The sequence below is a fragment of the Terrapene carolina genome, unplaced genomic scaffold, assembly GCF_002925995.2.
Source record: "Terrapene carolina triunguis isolate 2854851 unplaced genomic scaffold, T_m_triunguis-2.0 Scaffold68, whole genome shotgun sequence".
Lineage (NCBI taxonomy): Eukaryota > Metazoa > Chordata > Testudines > Emydidae > Terrapene > Terrapene triunguis.
In genome coordinates this window covers 4,880,882-4,906,842 of record NW_020664419.1, presented here as the reverse complement: position 1 = coordinate 4,906,842, position 25,961 = coordinate 4,880,882, and the positions used below count along the sequence as shown (strand labels likewise).

General features: G+C 40.9%; 1 protein-coding gene across 1 annotated transcript in view; it reads left to right on the top strand.

Moving 5' to 3' along the window:
• Positions 1-25,961, top strand: part of MKLN1 (muskelin 1) — a 176,252-nt gene that overhangs the window by 118,190 nt on the left and 32,101 nt on the right. The window contains exons 8-10 of the mRNA XM_026648895.2: positions 14,040-14,252; positions 15,817-16,038; positions 18,518-18,647. Of these exons, the coding sequence (XP_026504680.1) occupies positions 14,040-14,252; positions 15,817-16,038; positions 18,518-18,647 (565 nt within the window). The remainder of the gene's footprint in view (positions 1-14,039; positions 14,253-15,816; positions 16,039-18,517; positions 18,648-25,961) is intronic.

Sequence of the window (25,961 nt, the reverse complement as noted above, 5' to 3'; positions counted from 1 at the left end):
AAGCAATGCCAAGGTCGTAGGTACAGAGTCAAATGTAGTTCATAAAAAAATTACAGAAAATTCCCACATTCGTCACCCATGGGAGCTCGTTTTATAATGGTAGCTAGTTCTGCTGAATCTGGGATAGCATTGACTGGCCTAGAAGGAAGTAAAGTCCTTTTTGACCAAAATTGTTGTCTTGGATCAATCTTACATTGTATAAGCATTGTGAGGCAGCAGTGTCCTAATTTTTGACTTGTTATAACATGTTAAACACTAACAATTTTTTTTAAAGCAGAATAAATTTGGATGAAGGTAGCATCATCAAGAATAATATGCACTCCTCTCTTTTCTGAGGATTTCACTTGTGGATGGTTTATCCATTCCCGTCCCCCGGGGGAAAAAATTATACTTCTCTGTATATTTATGAATTGTAATCTATTAAGGGAAATGGAGAAAAATGAATTTCTGCAGCTGAGTGCAGACAGGAGGGAGTATTTGTGGAATGACAGCCTGCTCTTGGAAATAGAGGCAGAGTTGATTTATTTTTTTTAAATGTCCTCATCCTAGTTCGCTTCAGGACAAGAGTGTTTATCTCTTGATGCTTATTTCTGAACTTTATACTGGAGACAGTGTTCACATTCCATTCAGTCTTTTAAAGCACCTAAAAGGGATAAATGGTCAGCTGTTTATTTTTCCCCCTCCCGATTTTTAAACAATGTCCAGACCTGCTCCTGAGGTTTCTCATCTGGTTCTATCCATGTACAGCAGATTATCATTGCCTATAACTCTTTATTAGCAAAAAGTTATGACATCCAAAACTAGCTAAAATTCCCCAAGCAGCCTTTTCTTCAGGGGAAGGCGAATTGGTTTTCTCCTGCCTTGTTACAATGAATCTATTTTAGTGTGAACATGTATTTTTAAAAGATGCAAAGTGCAAAAACAATTTTTTTATGCTTTATTGGAGTATGCCAGGGCTATGTGTTGCTACAATGATGCATAGTAACTGGCATAGATAATCATTTGAGCAGACCCTAAGGAGTTGTTACAATCCTTTCTCCTTTTTGTATAGGAGCAAATTATTTTCGAGAGGTAATGCCCACTATGGTGCTCCAGAGCAAAAATAACTGAACTTTTGAAAATATTTCATAAGTTAGTCCTTAAGTGGGATAATTGCTTTCTATATTTGCAAGTTAAATGAAGTTAAGTCTTAACTGAATTTTATAACGTGGTGTAGCATATTCAGAAGATATTTTTCATAAAATATACTATGATTCAGCACTGCATGGAACAGTTGGGTATTGTGAGTGTTTTTTTGGTATTCCTCAAAGTCTCTGGCATTGGTCACTGTTGGAGACATAGTGAACTTGAAGGCCGTGTGTATCTTAGGTACTTTCATGGCCCCTTTTACAACAGTATCTGACTGCCTTACAATTTTTCATCACTGTGAGGGCAGTGCTATTAACCCCATTTTACAGGTGGGAGACTGAAACACAGACTGTGAGTTGTCCAAGATTGCAGAGGGAGGAGTCTGTGGCAGAGCAGAGAATTGAAGCCAGGTCTCCTGAGACCCAGGCTATTGCCCTAGCCAGCAGACCATTCTTCTGCTCCATGGCAAATGGGATATTGCTGTATAATTTTCCATGCTGCCAAGCAGCTGTGTGGCATACTTGCGTTGTAAGATCCTATTGGTTTTAGTTACACTTCTCTTAGTAAAAAGAGCAATTCTTCCACTGTCTAACTCAGAGAATCATCCAAGCTGTGGTGATATTGGCCTCCACCAGTGTGGGAGTCTGGCATCTCTGGACACAGGTAATAATACAAAATGCTGGTGCACAAATCTTCACCAGGAGAGAGAGCAACTGTTCAGATAAAATCGTACTATTGAGGGCAATGCCTTCCGTATCGCTTGAGAACATTATTCATTTGCAAGTCTTGGAGGATATTTAATCCTTTCAAGTGAAGATATGGTCAGAGTGTAGAGATTTTCCTTTCGTACTCAAAATTTAGTCACAGCAGACTATCCCTTTGCTTTACTTAAGAAAAAATGACTTTACTTCTCTTCTTCTCTCGGCCCTGTGGAGCCACTACAGATATGGAAGAGGGAGAGCTGACTATCTTCTTCTTTATACATAATCTGCAGGCTTGTTGATCAAATTCAAGTTGCAGAATATTTATTTTGAGGAATACATAGGTGTACCTCTCACTTGTACCTTAATTTCATGCATAATTTATATGAGGGCCTGTTTACACTGGCACTTTACAGCGCTGCAACTTTCTTGCTCAGGGGTGTGAAAAAACACCCTCCCCCCCGCCTGAGCGCTGCAAGTTTCAGCATTGTAACGTGCCAGTATAGACAGTGCACCAGCGCTGGAGCTGTGCTCCCAGTGCTGGTAGCTACGACCCTCATGGAGGTAGTTTTTTAGAGCGCTGGGAGAGCTCTCTCTATCAGCGCTGTGCCGCGACTACACAATCCACGTTAAAGCGCTGCCGTGGCAGAGTGCCTTTCCCAGACTTGACGGAGAGCTCTGTGGAGTTTAGAAGCTTATTTCTTTCACCAGCAGAAGTTGGTCCAGTAAAAGATGTTACTTCACCCACCTTGTGTCTATCATATCCTGAGACCAAGATGGCTACAACAACATCTCCTGAACAGATGTTTATCCTTGTCACATAATTTACTTGGATTCTTGTCTGTTCCTTAGTTTGCACACCAGAAGTCTTAGAAGAGAAATGGAAAAGGTTCCCAAAGCTAACATTTGTTGTTAATTTGTTTGTAGGCTGAAAGTCACTAAATGTTACTGTCTGTGGCAAGTAGTCAAAAGTGAGATGCCTATTTCATAATTATGTCTCTGTTAAACTCAGGGCTGCCCCGGGGGGGCAAGTGGGGCAATTTGCCCTGGGTCCCACAGGGGCCCCCACAAGAATATAGTGTTCTATGGTATTGCAACTTTTTTTATGGAAGGGGCCCCCGAAATTGCTTTGCTCCAGGCCCCCTGAATCCTCTGGTTAAACTAGGTAACATGTTCTTTTGAAGCTACCACTAACAAAGCTTGTAATTCACATGTGCAAATAACTTTTTTAAAAGAGACTATTATAAATCTAGGTATTTAGAGGAAATGTTTAATGTAAAATGTGCCCTTTACTACTAATTGGGTACATCCAGACTACCCGCCGTATCGGCGGGTTGCGATCGATTTATCGGGGATCGATATACTGCATCTCGTTAAGACGTGATATATCGATCCCCGAACATGCTCCCCGTCGACTCCAGAACTCCACCGGAGCGAGCGGCGGTAGCGGAGTTGACGGGGGAGCCGTGGCCATTGATCCCGTGCCGTGAGGATGGGAGGTAAGTCGGAATAAGATATGTCGACTTCAGCTACGGTATTCCCGTAGCTGAAGTTGCGTATCTTACATCGACAACCCCCCCTCCCCCACAACCATAGACCAGGCCATTGATTAGCACTTCGGCTATCGAAAGTAATAGATAAGTAGAAGTTAGCCTTAAACACCTTTGTTTATTTACTTATCCATGATACTTAAATTTTTCTCAAGACCACAGACCATGCTGGTGGCAGAGCCAGGACCACAAAGTCTTAGTCCCATGCTCTGCCCTCCAGAGCACACTGCCTCCTTACAGTAGAGATGCCTTTTTATTTGACAATTCTGTTTTGAGTGGGAGGCTGTGATGGATAAAAACTAATCAAGATTTGCCTTACTTGCTGTCTTCCACTGGAAAATCTGTTTCCAAAGAACGTGGTATGCATGTTTTCTGTAGTAAGTTTTCTCTTCTCCCATTCATAGATGGGGAAGGTATGTGTAAAATTTCCCTCTTTGTCAATGGATGTGCACCATACAAAGTGGGTCTGTGTGGTGAGAGTACTAAATACTTAATAAATCAGTTCGCAGTTTTAGTGGTTCTGCCCAGATTCAACAGAGGGCATAATCATAATGGGGTCTAGCCACCTTGTGATGTTGACTCATGGAATTTGGACCAGTCAAGGCTCTGGAAGAAATTTATTCTGTAGCCCTTTCACCATATTTGATCTCTTCCATTACTAGTTTAAAAGGAAAGTTATATCTACTACAGTCTCTCTTCCTTCCCTGTTGCTTAATAAATAAGGAGTCAAGATTTTTAAACACTTCCGGAATCAACAAACTCATTCCCAGTTTGAATTCAGTCAGGTCACTCTCTCCACAACAAGTTGTTTCACTGTACTCTTTGTCTGGACAACAGGCCTGCTATTGTAGCTATGTGAAGTAGACTTCTTTGGATGAACATTCTCAACTGCCCACAGGCTCTTTATTCATTTCATCACATGTTGCTGTAAGTGTCTTATTCATTTTCTTTTGTCCAGAGTATCTATACATATCTTTCTTCATAAATGGACCTTGTGTCCCCCCCACTGAAGTGTGTTCATATTACAAGGGCATGTGTAGACAAATATAGTAACCCTCAAGCAAGTGCAGGTTTAGACCTTTCCACTCTGGTTTCGATTTCAAAATAAACGACACCATTATTTAAAGCCATTTTAAAGGAGTTGTTTTCATCACTACCAGAAAGTGGTAGACTTACTGATTGGAAGCTTCCAGTGGATTCCTTATACCCCTTTTCACTGTAGTTAATGCTTTCATGCATGCACAATTTGAGTTTTTGAATAAGCTACCAATTAAGCACTCTTCTGGTGGGCAAGGCTTGTACTAGAAAAGATGGAACAAGCTATGGAAATTAACTAACTTCTTTTCCCTAGTGGTGTACCCTTCAGGTTAGAGATTAAATGTTGTTAGGGACCAGTCTGGGGAAGCTTACATTGTTACTCTCCTTGCTGTGCCTGTTATCTGAATACATAAAAAGGGGAATTAGGTCTCCAGAAGCTGTTAATTCAGCACATATAATTAGTACTTAAAAAAAAAAATCTGTATTATGAGACTTGAAGGATCACTTTGCCTTTACCTTGTTATTCCATTTAGATAATCGGAATGAAATATGTTACTGCTGTCCATTTTTGTCTTATAAGAATCTCTTCTTATGGTTTGCACGGTTCCTGTGTTTCGTTTACTTTTGAGCAGTACACACTCCTTTACCCTTGGTACCAATGCCAAGAATTTGGTACTTTAAGGTATCAGTGGTTTAAGGTTTATTTCTGCTTTTCAGAGAAATATCACTTGAGAGGAAGGATGGTCTTGTGGACAAAGCACTAATTTCAAAATTAGAACATCTGAGTTCAGTTCCTGGCTCTGTCACAGACGCTGTGACCATGGGCAGATTGTGTACTCTTAACAGTGCCCTCTATTCACCGTCTGTAAAAATGAGGATAAATACTTCTTGTCTTGTCCCTTTTAGACCATAAACTTTTGCGGCCAGGGGCTCTCCCACTATGTGTCAGTGTCCATGTACCTAGCACCATTGGTTGTCTCAACTACAAATTGATGCAATATCTTGATGCCATTGATGCTTGTGTAAATTACTGCATGAATTTTTGAAGTACGTTCAGCCTATACATCAAAAGCCTTTAATGTGAAAACAAAAGTGGCACTTAAACCATCAGGTTCAGTATAAAAAGGACTTCACTTGCAAGGGCAATGACATGACATAAATGGAGAATCCATAACATCTACTTGAAATAGACATTGATCTTAACTTTCCATCTAAATGGCTTCTTTAACAAAGCATAAAATGTTCTACTGTTCCCCTTGCCAAAGAGCATCCATAAGTGTCACAACTGCATAAATGTGCTCAGAGATGGGCTTTCACTTTTGTGTTACAGGGGTGACCTGCTAAAGAGGCTGGGGGTACCTCTAAGAAGTATAAAAACTAGGGCTGGCAAGCAATTAAAAAAATTAATCGTGCTGTTAAACAGTTTAATGCATTTATTTAAATATTTTTGAATGGTTTCTACATTTTCAAATATATTGATTTCAATTACAACACAGAATACAAAATGTACAGTGCTCACTTTATATTTATTTTTTATTACAAACATTGGAATTTTAAAAAACAAAAGAAACAGTATTTTTCAGTTCTCCTAATACAAGTACTGTAGTGCAATTGAAAGTTGAACGTACAAATGTAGAATTATGTACAAAAAAACCCCTACATTCAAAAATAAAACAATGTAAAACTTGAGTCTGCAAGTCCACTCAGTCCTACTTCTTGTTCATTCAGTCGCTAAGAGAAACAAGCTTTTTTACATTTGCAGGAGATGATGCTGCTATCTTCTTGTTTACAATGTCACCTGAAAGTGAGAACAGGCGTTTGCATGGCATTGTTGTAGCCAGCGTTGCAAGATATTTGCATGCCAGATGGGCTAAAGAGTCATACGTCTCTTCATGCTTCAGCCAACATTCTGATGACAGATTCTACTCGATAACAATCCAAAACAGTGTGGACCGACGCATTTGCGTTTTCATCTTCTGAGTCAGATGCCACCAACAGAAGGTTGATTTTCTTTTTTGGTGGTTCGAGTTCTGCGGTTTCCGCATCAGAGTCTTGATCTTTTAAAACTTCTAAAAGCATGCTCCACTCCTCATCCCTCTCAGATTTTGGAAGACACTTCATGTTCTTAAACCTTGGGTCGAGTGCTGTAGCTTTCTTTAGAAATCTGGTATTGGAACCTTCTTTGTATTTTGTCAGATCTGCTGTGAAAGTGTTCTTAAATCAAACATGTGCTGGATCGCCATCCGAGACTACCATAACACAAAATATATGGCAGAATGCGGGTAAAACCATGGAGCAGGAGACATGAAATTCTCCTCCAAGGAGTTCAGTCACAAATTTATTTATTTATTTATTTATTTTTTAAACAAGCATCAGCATGGAAGCATGTCCTCTGGAATGGTGGTTGAAGCATGAAGAGGCATATGAATGTTTAGAATATCTGGCACGTAAATACCTTGCAATGCCAGCTACAAAAGTGCCATGCAAATGCCTGTTCTCACTTTCAGGTGACATTGTAAATAAGAAGCGGATAGCATTATCTCCCGTAAATGTAAACAAACTTGTTTCTCTTAGCGATTGGCTGAACAAGAAGTAGGACTGAGTGGACTTATAGGCTCTGATGTTTTACATTGTTTTGTTATGGAGTGCAGTTATGTAACAAAAAATATATATTTGTAAATTGCACTTTCATGATAGCGATTGCACTACAGTACTAGTATGAGGTGAGTTGAAAAATACTTTTTTTTCATTTTTACAGTGCAAATATTTGTAATCAAAAGTAATATAAAGTGAGCACTGTACACTTCGTAGTCTGTTATAATTGAAATGAATATATTTTGAAAATGTAGAAAAACATCCAAAAATATTTAATTTCAATTGGTATTCCATTGTTTAACAGTGTGATTAAAACTGTGATTAATCGAAATTAATTTTTTTAATCATGATTAATTTTTTTTAGTTAATCTTCTGAGTTAACTGTGACAGCCCTAATAAAAACTCAGTTTTGTTTAATTGGAAAACCCACCCCTTCAATATAAATGTCATTCTGGAAGCTACAGTTGTCAATGTTTCTCCTAGATAATCAAGCTGTAGTGAGTTTCTTTTCCTCCCTCCCCTTTAGTACTGGTTCTTCCTCAAGATGAGAATGGGAGAAGTGCAGAAAGAGTGTGGTGTGGAAAGAGGATTAAGAAATATGTTGAGAGAGGGGATGTGAGAAGGGTATTTAAGCTTTGAAGTGAAAGTAGTGAACCTTGCTGCATGTCAGTGATGTACTGCTGAAATTTTCTTAAGGTTTGTCACAGGTCCCAGTTGAGTGCCCCTCTCACAACTCGCTAGACTGCTACAAGGAAACCCAGTGGTGGGTCCGTGGGTGTTTTAAGCCTCTGGATTCTGAACTGAACCCAGTCACTGCCCCAGTCTTGGGGTCCTTAGGCATGCTGTCAGCACACAGATCTTCTGTCTTCCAGCTCTTAGGAGTGGGTGCTACCCACTGTCCAAGTGCCTAGACCCTGGTCTCAGTGCTGATGCTTCAGTCTTTTCTGTAGCTTACATATGCCCTCGCTTAGAACTCCACTCCACTCTTCTGGTTTCCCTCTTCAAGGGGCCACATAGTAGGTCTGAATGCTTATTATACAGACTTTGCAGAGAAATCTAGCTCATGCTTTCTCTTTAATAGCACAGGAATTAGAATACCGATAATTTAGAAAACAGTGAACATCCTCAACATAATGCCTTTCGCTAGCTCACCCTTTCCTTGGGGAGTCCTTGCAGTCCCCTGCCTCATCCAGATCCCACATGCTGGGTTGCTTCCCTCTCCTCTTGAGCTGGAGAAAAATGGCCCTGAATAGATCAGTTCCTCCCTTTTTTTTTTTTTTAAAGAACCTTTGTCTCATCTGTCAGGTCACTCCCTCATCAGCCTCAACACGTGACCAAAGATCCCCTCACAAGGTAACTTCGTTGCCCAGGTGACCTAGGTTTTCCTGGTTGGGAGCCAGTCTGTTGTCTAGAGCATTAAATGTCAGTGGTTGAGTATTTGTTAAATTACCCTCTATTGTTAGGCCATTGAAAGAACAAGGGAAGATAACTAGCCCACATTTTCACTGAAGACCACCACCTCCTCTACAATCCCAATGACTGGCATATTTATGTTGGCTCAATAGCAGAAGTGCTACACTCCTGACCTTTGTTTTGCGTGACATCAACGGCCACCCAATGCCATCCATAAGGTCAGTTCTCAGTGACTTTCCCAACACCACCTGGCCATGATTTACATAGGCCTGGAACCATGCTGGAATCTACAGTCTGCTGACTGGTCCTGCTATTTGGGGATTGTAGAGGGCTTGGTAAACCGAATCCCACCATATCTGGCTTGTTACCACCGGTTTGTAGGTCGTGTAATATTGGCCACCAACTTGAACATTGCAAGGGGCTTCAGAAAAGCATTCATTCCTTTGCTGGACTATGTCTCCCAGTTTTGGCAAGGCACTCTTCTGGCAATATTAAGCCGACAAAAGTCCTGAAACCGCAATAGCATTGCTTGAGTCTTTGAACTCAGCAAGAAAAAGGTGGTGTGAAACTGTGACGGTGCTTGACTTTACCAGGTCAAGCCACAGTGCCTGAAAGTACCTCCTTTTCAAACCACCACAAGTAAGTGAAGATGTCATCTCCTCAGTTAATTGCCAACTCCTGCGTGGCAACGGATAAAAACCATTAGGTGGCAAGTCCAGTTGTCTTCACCCCTTTCTGACCCCTATAGAATAGATGAAGTGGATAAGGGTCTCTCCAACACTAAGGCCGAGAAAGTGGCAGAAATGGACAGAATATATCCAAAATTTCTGAAGAACCTTGGTCTAAAGGCAAGAAGGTGGCTGGCAGACTTTTTCAGCAACATCTACTCTTCTGCTAGAATACCAAAACAGTGGAAGATAGCCAAGCTTGTAGCCATTTTGAAGCCTGGAAAAGAGGCCACTGATCCAAAAAGCTACCAGCCCATCTCCCTCTTTAGCAGTTGCTATAAACTGTTGGAGTGGCTCATGCTTCAAAGGTTACAGCCAATACTGGAGCAACGGGTCCCCAAAGAGCAGGCTGGATTTAGAACCAGTCACAACTGCTGTGACCAGGTGCTGGTCTTAACCAGCTACGTAGAATCTGGCTACCCGTGAAAATTTAAAGCCGGGGCAGCATTCGTTGATCTGTCTTCTGCATATGATACTGTATGGCACAAAGGTCTCCTGCTGACGTTATCATTAGCTTTTCCCATGGCAGTCAACCATCAGACTCATCACCAAGATGCTGAGTAACGAAAGATTCATCTTGGTAAATCTGTCCACAAATTACAGTAATTGAACAACAGCCTCCCACAAAGGTATGTTTTAACACCTGCACTAGTCAGGCTCTATACCAGCAACATTCCAGCCACATCTTCCTGTAAATTCATCTATGCAGGCGACATTGCACCAAAACCACAAACATCCTCTCTGAAGGCCACATCAAAGGTCATGAACAATGACCTCCAGACACTGGTAATGTATTTCAGAGCTTGGTGACTGAAACAGCCTGCTTCAGAAATACTCATCTCTGGCTTCCACTCGAATAACCATGAAAGTGGACTTTTGTGGTCTGCCTCTTTCGCCTGACCACAATCCATGGTATCTTTGTGTTACCTTTGATTGGATGCTGAGCTGTTGCCAACACCTTGACAACAAAAAGAAAACAGAGACACGGCTTAAAATCATCCAGAAGCTTGCTGGCATATCCTGGGGATGTGATACCTGCACGCTTCGAACATCAGTACAAGCCCTGGTCTTGCCAATGTGGAGTATTACACACCAGTTTTGGTGCAAGCAGCTCTCACACCAATCTCATTGATATTGAAATCATTGCCATGCTCAGGATTATTACTAGCTCTCTCAAATCAACACCAGTACTATGGCACCCAGTTTTGGTGGGCATTGTGCCAACCAACATCAGGTGAGAGGTTGCTGTGGTCTGGGAGTAAGACAAGATCCTGGTGGCTCATGACCTCAATTCACTGCCACTCTCCTGACTCAAATCCAGGAAGTCTTTCTGGATCCATGCATCAGCACTACGTGCCAACCACAAGGATGCCAGCACTCTCTGGCTCGAATTGTGGGCCCCTTATGACATCTCAAACAGAGACCTGATTGAAGCTCCAACGAAAAGTCCTGGGATTTCGTCTTTCTCATAGGCAGTGGACTATACTCAATTGCGTTTTGAACAGCACGCAGAAGGTGTGGATCCCTCCTCCACAAATGAAAAATCAAGGAATCACCAAATTGTGACTCTGGTATGGTACAAACCGTGTGATACATCATGGACAACTGCCCCATATACACCTCTACCCCGACATAACGCGACCTGATCTAACATGAATTTGGATATAACGCGGTAAAGCAGCGCTCCAGGGGGCGGGGCTGAGCGCTCCGGAGTATCAAAGCAAGTTCGATATATCACGGTTTCACCTATAATGCGGTAAGATTTTTTTGGCTCCCGAGGACAGCGTTATATCGGGGTAGAGGTGTAGCTTACAGTGGTGGCAGGAGGAGGATCCACCTGGCTACCCTAGACGTATTAAAATGGCTTTCAAATCTCAAGAGTCCATTTTCTCAGCCTGTTGCTTTTCAAATGTCATTTGAAAGTAGAAGACTAGCCCCACATTTCCGACTGGAGTTTGGCTGCAGAAAGCTCATTCTCACACAGAATTAATAAGGTTTTTTTTATAGATTCCCCAAATTGTCAATGCTATATATTGCTTTTATTTAAAATAATCTTGTTGCCTATTGGTAACATAACTGCTATGTAATCTTCAGAAAGGTGTGTTCATGCCTGTGATGTGATAGCATATCCTATTTATAAAATGCAAGAGAAATTCAGTATGGTTTTTTTAATAACATTTCAAAAAGTTAGGGTTGCAGGAAATGGTGCTTGCAATATTTATTCCTTTTTTTAACACAATTTGAATTCTTGTCCTTGAAAACACTAACATTAAGTCTCTTGGTTGAGGCCAACACTTACGTTTTTTGGTCATTATTCATCTCTAACATATACTGAGGCAGTTTCACATTGTGTGCTTCGACTTCAACAGTAGTTTTAGAAGTATTTCTTGTCCTGATATTGTATAATTGTGATTTGCCTTATGACATTTTAGATAAGATTTTACATAATGGACTAATTTCATTTATGCTGCTGGCTATGTCAAGTGTCATAATACCACCTCTGAATGAGGGATTCCCTAATTGGCTTTTATTAAAGCTGAGGTACATAAGGTGCAGTTAGTTTTCTTCTGTAACTGATCTTTTAATAAGGGAAAACTTACATAACACAAATTCATGCCGGGGCGGAGGATTTTTGTATATTTCAATAAAGGTAGATTTATTATTGGCTTATTTTAATCCTGTCACACTACTACAGACTAAAACATCTCCTTCTTTATTTGAGCTTGATTTTATTTATTTATTTATTTTCCCCCTTTGCTCATGGAGGTTTCTGGGCTAAGCTTTCTTAGTTAACGCTCTGCATATCACTGCTGGCTCCTGACACACTTTCATTTTGAGTCATTTGTACTTCTCACCTCCTAGCTTTTAGACTCTCCAGCTCTAATATTGAGCTTGCTGGACAGCTATATTATTCAGTGTTTGGGTTTCTTTTTGTCAGAATGCTAAAATTACTCAAAGAACTCTTCCTCATGCCCAACCAAACACCTAAAATGGCTGACAAAAGCAAAATGTCTTAAGCTCTCACATCACTTCCAGTTGTTGTTGTTCCAAGTGATTCAGAGCAAGCCAAGGTTAAGATCAAATAAACAGTTAGGCTTTTTTCGCCCTTCCAGGTTATACACTTTCTTCTCGTAAAATCTTATGTGAATAATAAAGTACATGAAACCTTGAATAAGTCTTTGCACAACTTGGGACTCTGACAACCTGTGTGTGTACACACACACACACACACCACACACACACACTTTTATATGTACTACTACATTGGAGTATGGAGTCACTTTATGGCCCATGCTCTGCGGCAGCACAGTGGATACTTCCTCTATTATTTTTTAACTTGTTTTCTCAACCAAGGATAGAAACGTTGGTTATGTCATGTCTTGCATATTCAGGTTTGATTGTATTCAGCCCTCTTGGTTGGATAGATTTTTCTGTAAGTTTTGGAATTTGGGTAATTCCAAGTGTTTTTTAGCAGCAGATCATGACCAGTAGTTTTTTTTTGTCTTGCAGTAGGGAATTCCTTCTTGAAGTAGTTTTACCTGCATAGGAAGGACAGTTCTTGTATTTTTTCCATCCAGATCCAGTCCAGGGTGTAGCTAACTGTGTAAATATCTGGAAAGTATCGATCAGAAAACAAAAGTGGAGCGTTCTGATAGCAGGTCAGAGATTTTGCCGGATGAATTTTGAAGTTTCCATCAGAAGTTTCTCTGAGAAGCCTTTGGGATCTGGGAGCCAATGGATTAGCAGGATGCCATGTTAGTCACTTCTTCCTTTTTAATGTTGGAAGGGACCATTGTAAATCTCTAACCTCCCGAATAGCTCAGGTTTTGGGATTTTTACTTCATCAAGCCCTGTAACTTGTGGCTAAACTGAAGAATATCTTCTAGAAAGACTTCCCTTCTTGATTTTAAAGATTTAGTTTTGGTTAATCTATTCTGTCTCTTGGTAGGTTGTTCCATTGGTTAAGTACCCTTACTCCTAAAAATTGGCACCTAACTTTCAGTTTGTCTAGTTTCAACTTCCAGTCATTGGATCTTGTCATGTCCGTCCTGCTTAATTAAGGAGCCCGCTGTTATTACATCATCGTCCCATGTAGGTATTTATAGGCTATAATATTTGAACTTGTGCATTGAGTGTATCCGCTATGGTCAGTTTAATAGCTTAAGTAGGTTTCACGTGCGCCTGGAAATTCACCCTTTTAAGGAAAGTTCTGAAAAGGCTGCAGGTCATGAAATTAGCTGGAAAAGACGTGTATTAGGTCATCATGTCATTGCCTTTCTAAAGTGAACTGGACCTTTACAGTGTGTGAATAGCAGGTGTCCATGCTGTAGGGCAGGGGTGGCCAGCCTGAGAAGGAGCCAGAATTTACCAATGTACACTGCCAAAGAGCCACAGTAATACGTCAGCAGCTCCCTCTCCCAGCACCTCCCACCCACCGATCAGCGCCTCCCCCTTCCTCCCCGCACCTCCCGATCAGCTGTTTTGTGGTGTGCAGGAGGCTCTGGAGGAGACAGGGAGGAGCAAGGGCATGGCAGGGCTCAGGGGAGGGCACGGGAAGGGGTGGAGTTGGGGGCAGGCTCTGTGGCAGAGCCAGGGGTTGAGCAGTGAGCACCCCCCAGCACATTAGAAAGTTGGTGCCTATACAAGGAGCCGCATATTAACTTCCGAAGAGCTGCATGTGGCTCCGGAGCCACAGGTTGGCCACCCCTGCTGTAGGGAATATCACTGGGGATGGAAATAAAAAAATTTATGTATTCCCCAAAGTAGATTATTTTATAAGGCTACATATTTGTTGAGTATTTATTTACCATGACTGAGCAAATATCTGGGGCCCTAATAAATGTATTGTGCCTATTAAAATGTTTTCTAACTTCCTTTTTTAATAGAATGGTCCTAGTGCCAGATCTTGTCACAAGATGTGCATCGATATTCAGCGAAGGCAAATCTACACACTGGGCCGTTATCTGGATTCCTCCGTGAGGAACAGTAAATCTCTGAAAAGCGATTTCTACCGTTATGACATTGACACGAACACATGGATGTTGCTAAGTGAAGACACTGCAGCAGATGGAGGTCCCAAGCTGGTGTTTGATCATCAGGTCAGGTGCAGAGATAAACATTGAGTGCACTTTTACTTCCTGGGCTTTGCTTAAAACAACATTTCTTACTATAGCCCATTACTAGAATTGAGAAAGTGTGTGCACCAGGTAATGCAACTAAAAAATATATTGGGAGAAATGGATATGATGTATTTTTTAAAAATATATGTTCCTAATTAGCAATGTTAATGTTACAGTATAAAAAACCTACCCTATTTTTTTTTTTCAAGAACATGAAGTTATTTGTTAGTATCTTGTAATCTCCTATAAAGATCAAGAAACAATGCAACTATGTCTGGGAAAGCTAGTCTTTCACAGTGATGTCTTGTCAGTGAGTAACAGTTGCTCGTCACTGGGATTGTGGCACCGCAAACATATTGTAGCCAGTGTTGGGTGTTACTGTGGACAACAGTGCAAGAGACAATGCAGATATTGGAAAAAGAGCTTGGTTTTTGATCAAAATTAGGCCTACTTTTAATTTAAAAAGAATTATGGTGTGTGCGTGCGTATACACGTATATGCACTTCATAGGCATAGGAATTCATTACGGAATTGGCTGCCAGTTTTTCTTTGGAGTATTGTACCTTGAAGAATTCAAATTAAAAGTAAATTGATTCTTTTTGCTACCTTTTGTGCCAAGCTGTGATCTAACCTGTGCGGAGGAGCCACCTAATGCTGTTGTAATTCCATCTGTCCTCCTTCCCTGCGTCCCCTGCTTTTTCCTACTTTTTTGTAACTCCGTTTGTTGTTTCATATCTGAAATAAGTTTTTTGGAGGCAGGGACCACATTGTCGTCTTTGTACTGAGAGGCACTTTTTGGGTGTTGTAAAATAGTTATGTTTCAAGCTTTAGAGATTGTTTAATAACAGTACATATATTGCCATAAGACCTAGAGACCTTACAAAGTCAGGACCCTGCTGTTTTAGAAATAACAGATAGATGAGACAAACAGGAAGGCTGTTGGAGGAAGAGGGGCAGAGCTGAGCATGGGGTAACAAAAACCATAGGCCATTTTAATCCTAGCTGTGTGTGCAGTCCTTGGACAGTCCTCAGTAATCTTGACTCCCCCTGCCTCGCCGTTATCAGATGGTAGCTTTTTGTATACGTTATGACAGAGGTTATTGCAAACAGTAGAGTAGAGTAAAAAAGCAAACCATTGACGTCTTCATTTTTACTCTTGTACATCAAATTTTGAAAACACTATTGAATACTCCGAGGTGACCAAAGTGTAGCCTGTGCTTGCCCTCATCTTACGCAGATGGGGAGAACGGAGCCACTAGACCCTGGCATGCAGTGTTGCTTCATGTGGGCAGCCAAGCCACATTGTAAACTAGGGGCCAGTAATCTCTGTGCACTGCATCTGTATTCCCCATGGAGTTAGCTGCAAACTGCTTCATTTACTACAGATTAAGGAAGGAGGATGTGCTGATGTTAACTCATGCTGAATATTGCTGTTCTACTGGTTACCTCAATGAGCTAAGGGTTTTTTATCGGCTGATATGAAATATTAATGTATTCTTGATTAAACAAATCTAGTTTAACATGTATCTCTTGCTTCCTACAGATGTGTATGGATTCAGAAAAACACATGATCTATACGTTTGGAGGTAGGATTTTGACATGTAATGGCAGTGTAGATGACAGCAGAGCCAGTGAACCTCAATTTAGTGGATTGTTTGCTTTTGACTGTCAATGTCAAACATGGAAACTGCTGAGAGAAGATTCGTGTAATGCTGGACCTGAGGACATCCAATCCAGAATAGGACACTGCATGTTATTCCATTCGGTAAGAGTTAACTTTGGATTTTAAGTTGTAATGCCTGGTTTTAGGGGGTGATACCTGTTCAACTTCATTGAGCACATGAATCTTTCTCAGATTATTCTTTTGGGTGAGAAGTAAAACAGATATTAGCCACTTATAATCATTAACACTGGCACTGTTTGTAGGAGACAGTGGTAGTAATGTGTGTTTTTTGTATACTTTTAAAATTCACCTTGTGATTTAGTTTGAAATGGTAGTCATCATCTGAACTGTATGTAGTAGTGTGCTGACATTAAACAACTGTCGCGTTCCCTCCTCTCCCTCTCCCTTCAGGGATGCTGCATTTCCGGGGGTCTCAAGTGATCTTTGCTAAAAGTTGGTAAAGCATTTTGGGATCCTTTGGCCTGATAGATGATGCATATTATTAATGGCAGCAGGTGGTGACTGCCAGGAGCTCAGGGGCTGGGCAGGAGGGTCCACGGGTCAGATGAGGCCCACAGGCCGTAGTTTGCCCACCTTTGATTTATTACAAGATACTTTTTTCAAAGTTCCACTTTGTTTCAAATTGCCTTCTAAAGATTTAGAAATATTGCTAAGTTATTCCCACAAAATACTCTTTCAGGTAACACTGTGAACTTGTGTATGTTTTGTGCTCACATACATGTTTGCACAGACTCAGCTTATGGAAATTTTAGACTGTTGTCTGTTTTAAAAAAAATACTTGAAAAAGAGCAAAAGCAGTGTACCTACACGGAGGAACTTTTAATTGGTCATCCTTGGGGAAAAACAATAACATACAACTGGTATATTTGATTAGTCATTTCTGTCTATTGTGTGTCTAATATGAAAACTTTTCTCTCTCATGATCCAGTTTTTCTTTTGGTTTCTGTAGTGAAGTCATGATCTTGTGTATTTGACTAGGAGACTGTTTACCATAGAGAATGATTTTATCACAAGTACAGCATTGTAACTTTACTGCCTGTCCAAACAGGATTGTAGTAGTTAAATATGGAAAAAGTTCTACTAGATCACTTCATTGCTGATCTGATATTGGTAGGATCCAGTACTGCTAACTCTCTATGTGCAGAAGTTGTAATTGAAGTCAAGAGTTGCATGCACCCTGGGCTTTCAGGATCTGGCGCTGGATCCGAGTTGGGAAGCAGTGAGCATAACAAGATCCAGTTGGTGGAAGTTAAAGTTAAATAAATTGAACATTAAAATAAAACGTTGTTTCTTAGCAGTCAGAATAATCTAAATATTGGAACATCTTACCAAAGGGGATGGTGGACTCATCACTGATGCCATTAAAATGAGATTAGATATATTTGTAAAAGAGATGCTTTAGTCCAGCTTCGGGTCATGTGTTCATGGTGGAGCCTTCTGGCCTTGGGATCTGCGAAATCCTCCTGTTCATCACCTTCCTTCATGGGCCTGGGAGAGGATGATTGTACACGTTGCCCTCCACATGGTCATAACACCTGCAGCTCTACATTCAGATGATAAACAAACGTCATGGTTCAGGGCTTCAGGGGTCCACAAAGAATTTTTATTCTCAATACAATTGGCCAGATGTGTGTTTGTTTTGTTTTAATCTTGCTCTGTGGCATCAGAGATTGGCCATAGCTGAAGATAGGATACCATGTGGGGTGGACCAGTTCTTTGAAGTGGTACAGTGAATCATTTTCTTAGATGACTGATTAGTGAGTCTTGCTCTCATCTCCCAGGGTCAAACCTCCATAGTTGGAGTTTGGGAAGGAATTTTCTCCAGGTCAGACTGGCAGGTGCCTTGGTGGGTTTTTTATCTTCCTTTACAGTGTGGGGAATTGCCTGCTAGGATCATCGGGCGTATCTCACCAAGTCAATTCCCTGCCTTTGCAAGGCCATGGGCACTGATGGCACTTTGGTCTCGTGTTCGCTGCCTGTGGCACAGCCCATTCTCTTGAGGACTGAAATGCTTTAGTTTAACTAAAATAATTGGGCTCAATATACGGGTATGGGGTAAAATGTAATGGCCTGTGATAGACAAGAGGTCAGAGTAGGTGATGTTATGGTCCCTTCTGATTTTAGGGCTTATAGTTTCGTAGAGTTTATTTAAACAAATGTCTTCATAGTTTACCCATGTCATCAAAACATCATAAAACGCTGAAAGATGAGTGGATTTGTAAGCCTACTATGTTGGAAAGGTTCCCCCAGTAAATGTTTCATTTAAGAGCAAACTGTTTGCCAAATTAAATCAACTTTTTCTGGGGAAATCTTTGTGGGGGCAGGAATCAAAAAATATAGTGAGCTCAATTTTAATATTTTTTGTACATTTTCCGTATGCCAAAATAGCCAAACTGATGTAAATAATTTTCCCTTCTCCAACTAAAAATGTGCCTGAACTATTGCTTGTCTTCATGATTCATTGATGTTTTTGCAAATGCTTACTGAGAGCTGGTTGGCTAAGAATTTCTTTTCTTGAGCACAGTTCAAAAGTTAAGCATCTGCTTTCCTTCCTTTCCAGAAAAACCGCTGTTTATATGTATTTGGTGGGCAGAGATCGAAGACTTATTTGAATGATTTCTTCAGCTATGATGTTGACAGCGATCACGTGGATATCATATCAGATGGCACCAAGAAAGATTCAGGGATGGGTAAGAGCTTCACTGTATAATGTTGTCTTGTTGGTATAGATGAAAGACTTAAGGTATATAGCAGAAGATAAGACCTCAGTGGCAGAGGATAGAGGCTCTAGTCCTGTTAGATCACAATGGCTTGTTGACAATAGTGACATCCAACTAGAGCTTGCACTCTCTTGCCCACTCTGTACCTGTTAGTTAAATAAATGGCTGACTTAATTCTCCAGGGCTGTGAATTTGGGATCTTCACCAGTACTATTTTTAAGGCTTACAAGTAAATCACAGTTTGTTAGGTTTTACCATTCACCACAGTCTTGATGGCCTTCTAGCTATGTGACTTATATTATTTCCCTCGTTCTAGCAAATGATCAATGCTCATCACCTTGCAGCCTATAAAAATGGAATCTTAGCAAAATATTTGCTAAAATATTTTGTCCCAATCTCTGGCAAATACTGAAAACAAAAGAAGTTCTACATATAGTTTGTTCCTTAAACCAATGCAGTGTAATACCCCCTTATTTTTACAGCGCCTTTCATACAAGAAATATTCCAAAACAGTAGAGAGTCTCTCTTCCAGTTCATTATTTGAGGGATATATAAAGTCAGCCAAGACAAGAAATGAGCTGTAGAATTGATGAGGCAGAGATATAGGGAAGGTATTCCAGATGGCACGAGCCGCTTGATAGTAGCCAGCTTCTGTAATAGGACAGAGAAATTTTATGCTAAAGGAAATGAAGGGACTAAAGGAGTAGAGGAGAACAGGTTTGTGAGTTAGGCTTGGTCAAGTCCATGTAGAATTTGCCAAGGAGAATGAACAGTTTTGAACTGATCCCTAGAACTAATGGGAAGCAAGTGGAATTGTGTGAGAATCAATGGGTGATTTGATGCACCTTTTCTCTGTTGAAAGGCAGGTAGCAGGTATTTTGCAATGTGGAGAAAGGGGTTGAAGGGAAGCCATAGAGGGGGGTGGGAATTGCAATTGTCTAGGCAAAAGGAAATTAAGGCTTAGGTCAGGATTTCTTCAGCGGTGCAGTTGAGGCAGTGACTTACACATAGTGGCACTCCACACTCAAAGCATTTACTGCCCATTGACGTTAATGGAAAGACTCCCATTGGCCTCAGTGAATTTTGCATTGGGCCCATTCTGCCTTATTAGCATTTTTTAGTAAGACTTCATATGTAAGTCTTGCTTTAGTTTTTCTTTCTTCCTTCCCTTGACATTGGCAGAGAGATCCTGTAGTTCAAGTTTGTTTGAATGGATCATGTGACTTGCAACCATCTCTGTATTATGATCTATAAAGAGAATCATTTTGGTTCTAAAACCTTGTCAAGAATACCATGTTGTTGACAGGTGCTTTCAGAAATATCTAAGAATGATTATTAGAGAGAGAAAGTGGGTGAGGTAATGTCTTTTTTTTCTTTTTTTGGACCAATTTCTGTTTGTGAGACAGACAAGCTTACACAGAGCTCTGCTTCAGAAAAAGACCTGAAGAAGTTGGTTCAGTAAAAGATATTACATCACTCTGTCTCTAATATCCTGGGACCAAAACAGCTACAACACTACATGCAAGAATGATTATAACAGAATCAGAAACACTGTAATTGTTTTTTTATCTTCTAGGTCTGACACTTACTTTCCCCTCTAGGGTAAAGTTACAACGTTGCTGATGTATATTTCCCTTTTTATGAAAGAAGGGAGGAATTTTCTGTATGTGCACAAACTGTGTTAAAGTATATAAACACCAGTTTTGTCTTCCTTGCCAAGTAAAGGAAGGGCCATAACTCACTAGAACTAGTGCCTGTTATTTAATTGTGAAATTCCCTGTCACATTCAACCCTCAGCAGGGAAGTTAAAACTGTTGTTTTTCTGTGTGCCATTATATTTCTGTGAGAATATTGTGTATATTTGTAAGAGTTTCTCATTTATGCAAGTAATTTTTCCTTCTGTTTATTTGGGAAACAAATCACTTATGTTTAAAAACACAGCTTCCACCCCTTATTTTGATCACTTTTTTTTTTTTTTTTTTAATTCATTTGTTTTTTGTTTTTTTAATTCATTTTTTCTTAATTTCTTTTTTCTCATTTAGTTTGCTCACTTGGGTTAATTTAGTCATCTAAAGATTGAGTAAATCTCAAGCAAGAGATAAAAGTTCATGATACTCTTCCTGCAAAGTGATTTTTTTTTTTTATACTCTTCACTGTCTTCCTGAGGGAGATCCAGATTGCATTCTGTTCACAATCTTATTTAAATGCCCTCTCTGTGCTTGGCGCTGCAGTAGGACCCCCCCCCCCCAAAAAAAGACCGTGCCCACAGTTTAAAGGAAAGAATATCCTTTACTAGTCTGCTAGCACTGGGTTATTGAGGGAAACTGCAGTTTTGAAAATCTAAATGGCAAACATTTGTGTGTGTGTGGCTTTTTAATGAACACCTGTGATGAGTTCAGATTTTAGAAACCAGACTTGTCTTATGACTAGTGAGCACAATGAGCCACGTTTCTCTGGCCAAGTATATTAATTGCACGTTTCAGTTAGTCAGACAAATGAGAACATAATAATTAGCCCTCTTCCCCCCTCCCTCCAGCCCCCTTTAATGTTGAATAGCAGACTGTGACTAAATGATTCATTAGAAATCATTTATGAATAGATTTCCAGTTTGCTGTCCTCATGTCTGAGAAAGTAAATAAACAACTTTGAACATTTCCCTTGTTTGTGGAAGGAAATGTTAGAATTATTTGCTTTTAACAAGAACAGAAGAAAGGCCTATTATATTCGAAACCACAAATGCTGTCAAAGAATTATTTTGGTCAAAGAAAGCAAGTCTGGATTGGAACCCTTCAGAATGTTTAGTAATGAGGCACTGGTTTAGTAAAAATAATTCTGACACGGGCCACTGTAATATAAACTTGACTCATCCCTTGAAGTGCGGTTAAGGATGCTTGTTTTACATGTTAGTATCTTTAATGCATTGTACTTCATTTTGCTCCTGGTTTTCAGTTGTAGGATCAGATCCCAAAGTCTTACAATTCAGTTATATTTTTAGCTCAATGTACATCTGATGCCTTTTCTGCTTGGGAGAGCACCATAACCCTGATAAAAGCAACAGAGGGTCTTGTGGCACCTTTAAGACTAACAGAAGTATTGGGAGCATAAGCTTTCGTGGGTAAGAACCTCACTTCTTCAGATGCCTAAAGAGCTTCCAGCTCTTTAGATGAAGTGCTCCATTTGCTGAAAGGCTCGAGGGCCACGCTATGATCCTTTTGGGACACTCTCACTCTCTCATGGAAAGCACTGTAATTGTCAATCATAGCAGAAGACCTAGTCCTACTCCCAGAGCAGACAGCCAGAGTACCCGCCAAGAAAAAGATCTCACTACTGCAGGAGACACCCGTTCTTGTCCTCAGTCATTCCCCCTGCAGCATCACAGAGGCAGACCGTTTGACGGGAATGTGGCGCTCTGATGCTTGCGATGGCCTTGCCCCTTTCCACTGGGCGTGGTCTACTCTTACAACAGAAAGTGGATGTTGGACATCATTTCCCATGGCTGCCATTGGCTTCATTCCCACACTTACTCCCTATCCTACCTGCTTCCCTAGCCCTCTTCAGGGTCCCTTCTCATGAGAGCCTGTTGCAAAAAGTGGCCCCATTGCTACATCTGAGAGCCATAGAGCTGGTACCTCAGGTGTACAGGGGAGTAGGTTTTTACTCCTAATATTTCCTCCCCCTGAAGAAGGGGGAGTCTTCCTCCTGTCCTAGACCTGAGGAGAATGAACAAATGCATATGCCACCTGAGATTCAGAATGATAAAGCTTGCCTCCACCATTCCTTTTCAGCAGACTTAAAACTGGTTCATGGTTCTCAGCTTGTAGGACACATAATTACAAGTGGCCATCCACTGACCCACAGAAAGTACTTGGGATTCACTCTGCAGCCAAATGACTACCAGTACACGGCACTTCCCTTCAGACACTCCATTGGCCCGAGAGTTTTTGCAAAATGTGCCTGGTGGTGGTGGTGCATGCACCTGAGGAGATGGGGCATCCACATCTACCCGTAAATTGATTGGCTGATCAGGGCAGATTCCAGCAGGAGACTGTAACAAGCCTAGATTTTACTTACACACACACACACTCTCTCTCTTTCTGTGTCTCTCTCTCCCCCTCCCTCCCTCCGGGTCTCCTACTGAACTAAGAAATATCACTTCATTCCCCCGAAAGTTAATGGGAGCTAGAGAGCGTACTTGCCAAACAGGTTCCTGTCCTTATAATTGGTATTACTCAAGATAAAATCAAGCCTGGCTACAATATACAGACTTGTCTTGGAATGTTAGGCTGTATGGTGGCGTGCATATACGTGATGTTGCTTGCCATACTTCACTTGCAACTCAGGCTCAAGTCAGTCTTCTCTCCCATCAATCACTGGATGGACAGAAAGGACTTGATGCCACCTCACATCCTTGCGGAACTGGGATGGTGTCTAGAACCCAAGAACGTAAGACGACAGACTCTAATCAGACACTTCAGGGACAGGTTTGGCATCTGACCTGGTTCACAAAAGACATGAGAATTCACATAAATGTCCTGGGGTTCCTGTGATAGATCTGTTTATCGCAAAGGACAATGCCAAGTGTTAGAACTACCTGGACCTGATTTTACAACACTATGGTAAGGTACTCTACCCAGTTCCAAAGGCCCTCCATCTAACAGACTGGATGTTGGTTGGTTAGGTACCATGGATAGGGACTGCTCCGGACAAATTCAGGAGATTCTGGTTCAGAGCAGGGATGTCCACCAAGAAAAATGATTTATCAAAATGGAAGTAGTTCTCTATATGGGCATCCCAACATGGCCTGGATCCTCTGCAGGCTACAATACTGAAGATCCTCAATGACTTGCTGCACGTAAAACACTCTAACCCTTCACTGAGCTTCACTATGGTTCACCTCGCACATTCTCAGTGTTCCCATCTGCCATGCAGTTGTGCAAGTCTTTCCCCACCTGATGATATTGACGTTCCTCAGGGGTCTGCTACATATTTACCCACAGGTTAGAAAACCTGCTTCTGCCTGGGACTTCAGCATTGTCCTCTTGAAACTCCTTTTGAACCCCTTTCAGAATGCTTCTTACTTCATCTCACTCTGCAGATGGCTATTATAGTTGCTATCACTTTGCCCGGGAGAATGAGTGAGCGCCAAGGATTTATGGCTGACCTCCCTACACAATGTTTCACAGGGACATGGTAATGTTGAAAGCGCATACTAGGTCTTTCGCCAAGTAGGTCTGAGTTCCATTTGAATCAGTCGCTTAATGTATCTGTCGTCTCTCTGAAGCCACATGTATACTGGATGATTCTAGAGTCTTACTTTACTACATCAACAGAACCAAACCATTCACTGTCTTCCCATTTATTTTTGGCTATCTCTGGCCCTTCCAAAGGCCAGGCCATCTCATCACAAAGAATATCTTGCGTGGATAACGCAGTGTATCTCACTGTGTTGCCAGTAGGTTGATGTACTTCTCCCACTGAACATCAAGGCTCGCTGTAGCAGAGCTCAGGTTACATCCTCCTGTTTCAGAAATATGCCAATTTCCGAGATGTGGAAGGTTGCACCGTACATGCTGCTAATAATCTAATGTTTGTTTTTACCATTATATTATAAACAGTTTCTGAGGAAAATTCTGAACTGTAAAACTTTATCGCAGTCACCTGTTGCAGTCTTCTTATTCTGAGCAATTGGACATTGAGCTGACAAATAATGGAGATAATCCATGAGAACATCCTCCATCTATTAGATGGGCTTATTTCCTTGATTTAGTGTTGATTTAACCATTGAGAGCCCAGTGGCTTCTGTGAATGGATGGCACAAAACGTCATGGGCCAGTTTCTGAGCCCCAGTTCTGTACCCTTTGAACCACCTGAGTGGCTCAGAGGAGATGTGAACTGGCTGTAGTTGACCACATGAGGGAATTCTCAGCAGGTGTGAAACCAGTGGAGTCCTCTCCAGTGTCAGCTGCCTCCCGCCCAGTGTAGTTGGGGGTTGGGGGGGAGGTAGGGAGCGGTGGAACAGAACTTCTGAACAGCAATTCTGAGCATATATACTCCTTGTGGGATCATAATCGTTTGTGGTAAATTAGAACAGCTACGCACTCTCCTTATCCTGAATGTATTTTGGTGCAGGAGAAAATTTGTCCCCATATTGATCATCACGTGCTATGAGAAGACATCAGAATGGTAGATCCCAAGCAAGTAATTGTTGTCTTAGTAAGGGTTTAATATTTTTACATGCACTTATGTTTTTAAATGTCCTTTTAAAGAGACTTTTGTTGGCTGAATACCCAAGAACACCTTTTCAGAAGCTCACTACTCATGTGTACCCCTCAAATGACTGAGGTTACTACATTATAGTTTAATTACCATCAAGTACTTAATACATTGTGTGCTGCAGATGTAGATAATGAAGTTGTTGAACCTCCTATCGGAACAGTTAGTTTTTCATACAGGTTGGTGGTTTATATGTTTTTGTGCTCATTGATAGGAATCAAACAAACATCTGGTAAACACCCTTAAAGGTTTTAATGTTTTCTAGGCTGAAATATTACTCTACCCAGCATCTTCCAATTAGTGTGCCCTAGTTCCACTGCTGTCTGATCAATTTTGTTGTTTTCAGGATCTTGTTCAGTCCAAAGCCTTTTTTTTCATTGTGTTGCAATAATATTTTTACTTTCTCATTCTCTTCCTCTGTAAAGGATTGAGTAAAAGGCCTTGTCTCAACACAAACTTGTGTGTTTAACCACTTCAGTTTCTAAGCTGAGTGAATTGAAGCAGTACAGCTTGTGTGTGTGTGGTCAAGGTGTGAGGTTCTAGTTCTGCGGTTATCTGTCCCACCTCTTTCCCCATGTTAAAACACCAATACTGTGGTGAGCGGCCTATCTCCTATTCATCTCCAAACTCCCTCCATTTTGAACCTTTTGTCAGGAGGTTTTGACTGACACTTTTGAGGGAGAGGAAGTGTTGAGTGAATTTGATCTATTTTTGATTCTCATTCTAGGTGAACCCTGAAATTTCACCTTGAGTGGATCTCATCTGGTCTTACTCACTTTTGTTCTTTACCTTTGCCAATAAGCTTTGTATTTTCTTTGCTCTTACAGGATGACCTTTCCTCAAAAATTTTCTTCTTCTTCATATAAATACAATAAACTAACTTTATATAGTATCCTTCATACACTACAGAGAATCACTCCTAGGCCAAAGGAACAATGCAGGTGTTTTACAACAGCATTTAAAGAGGGAGGCTATAACTAACTATTCTGTTCTTCCAGGATCCCAGTTTTC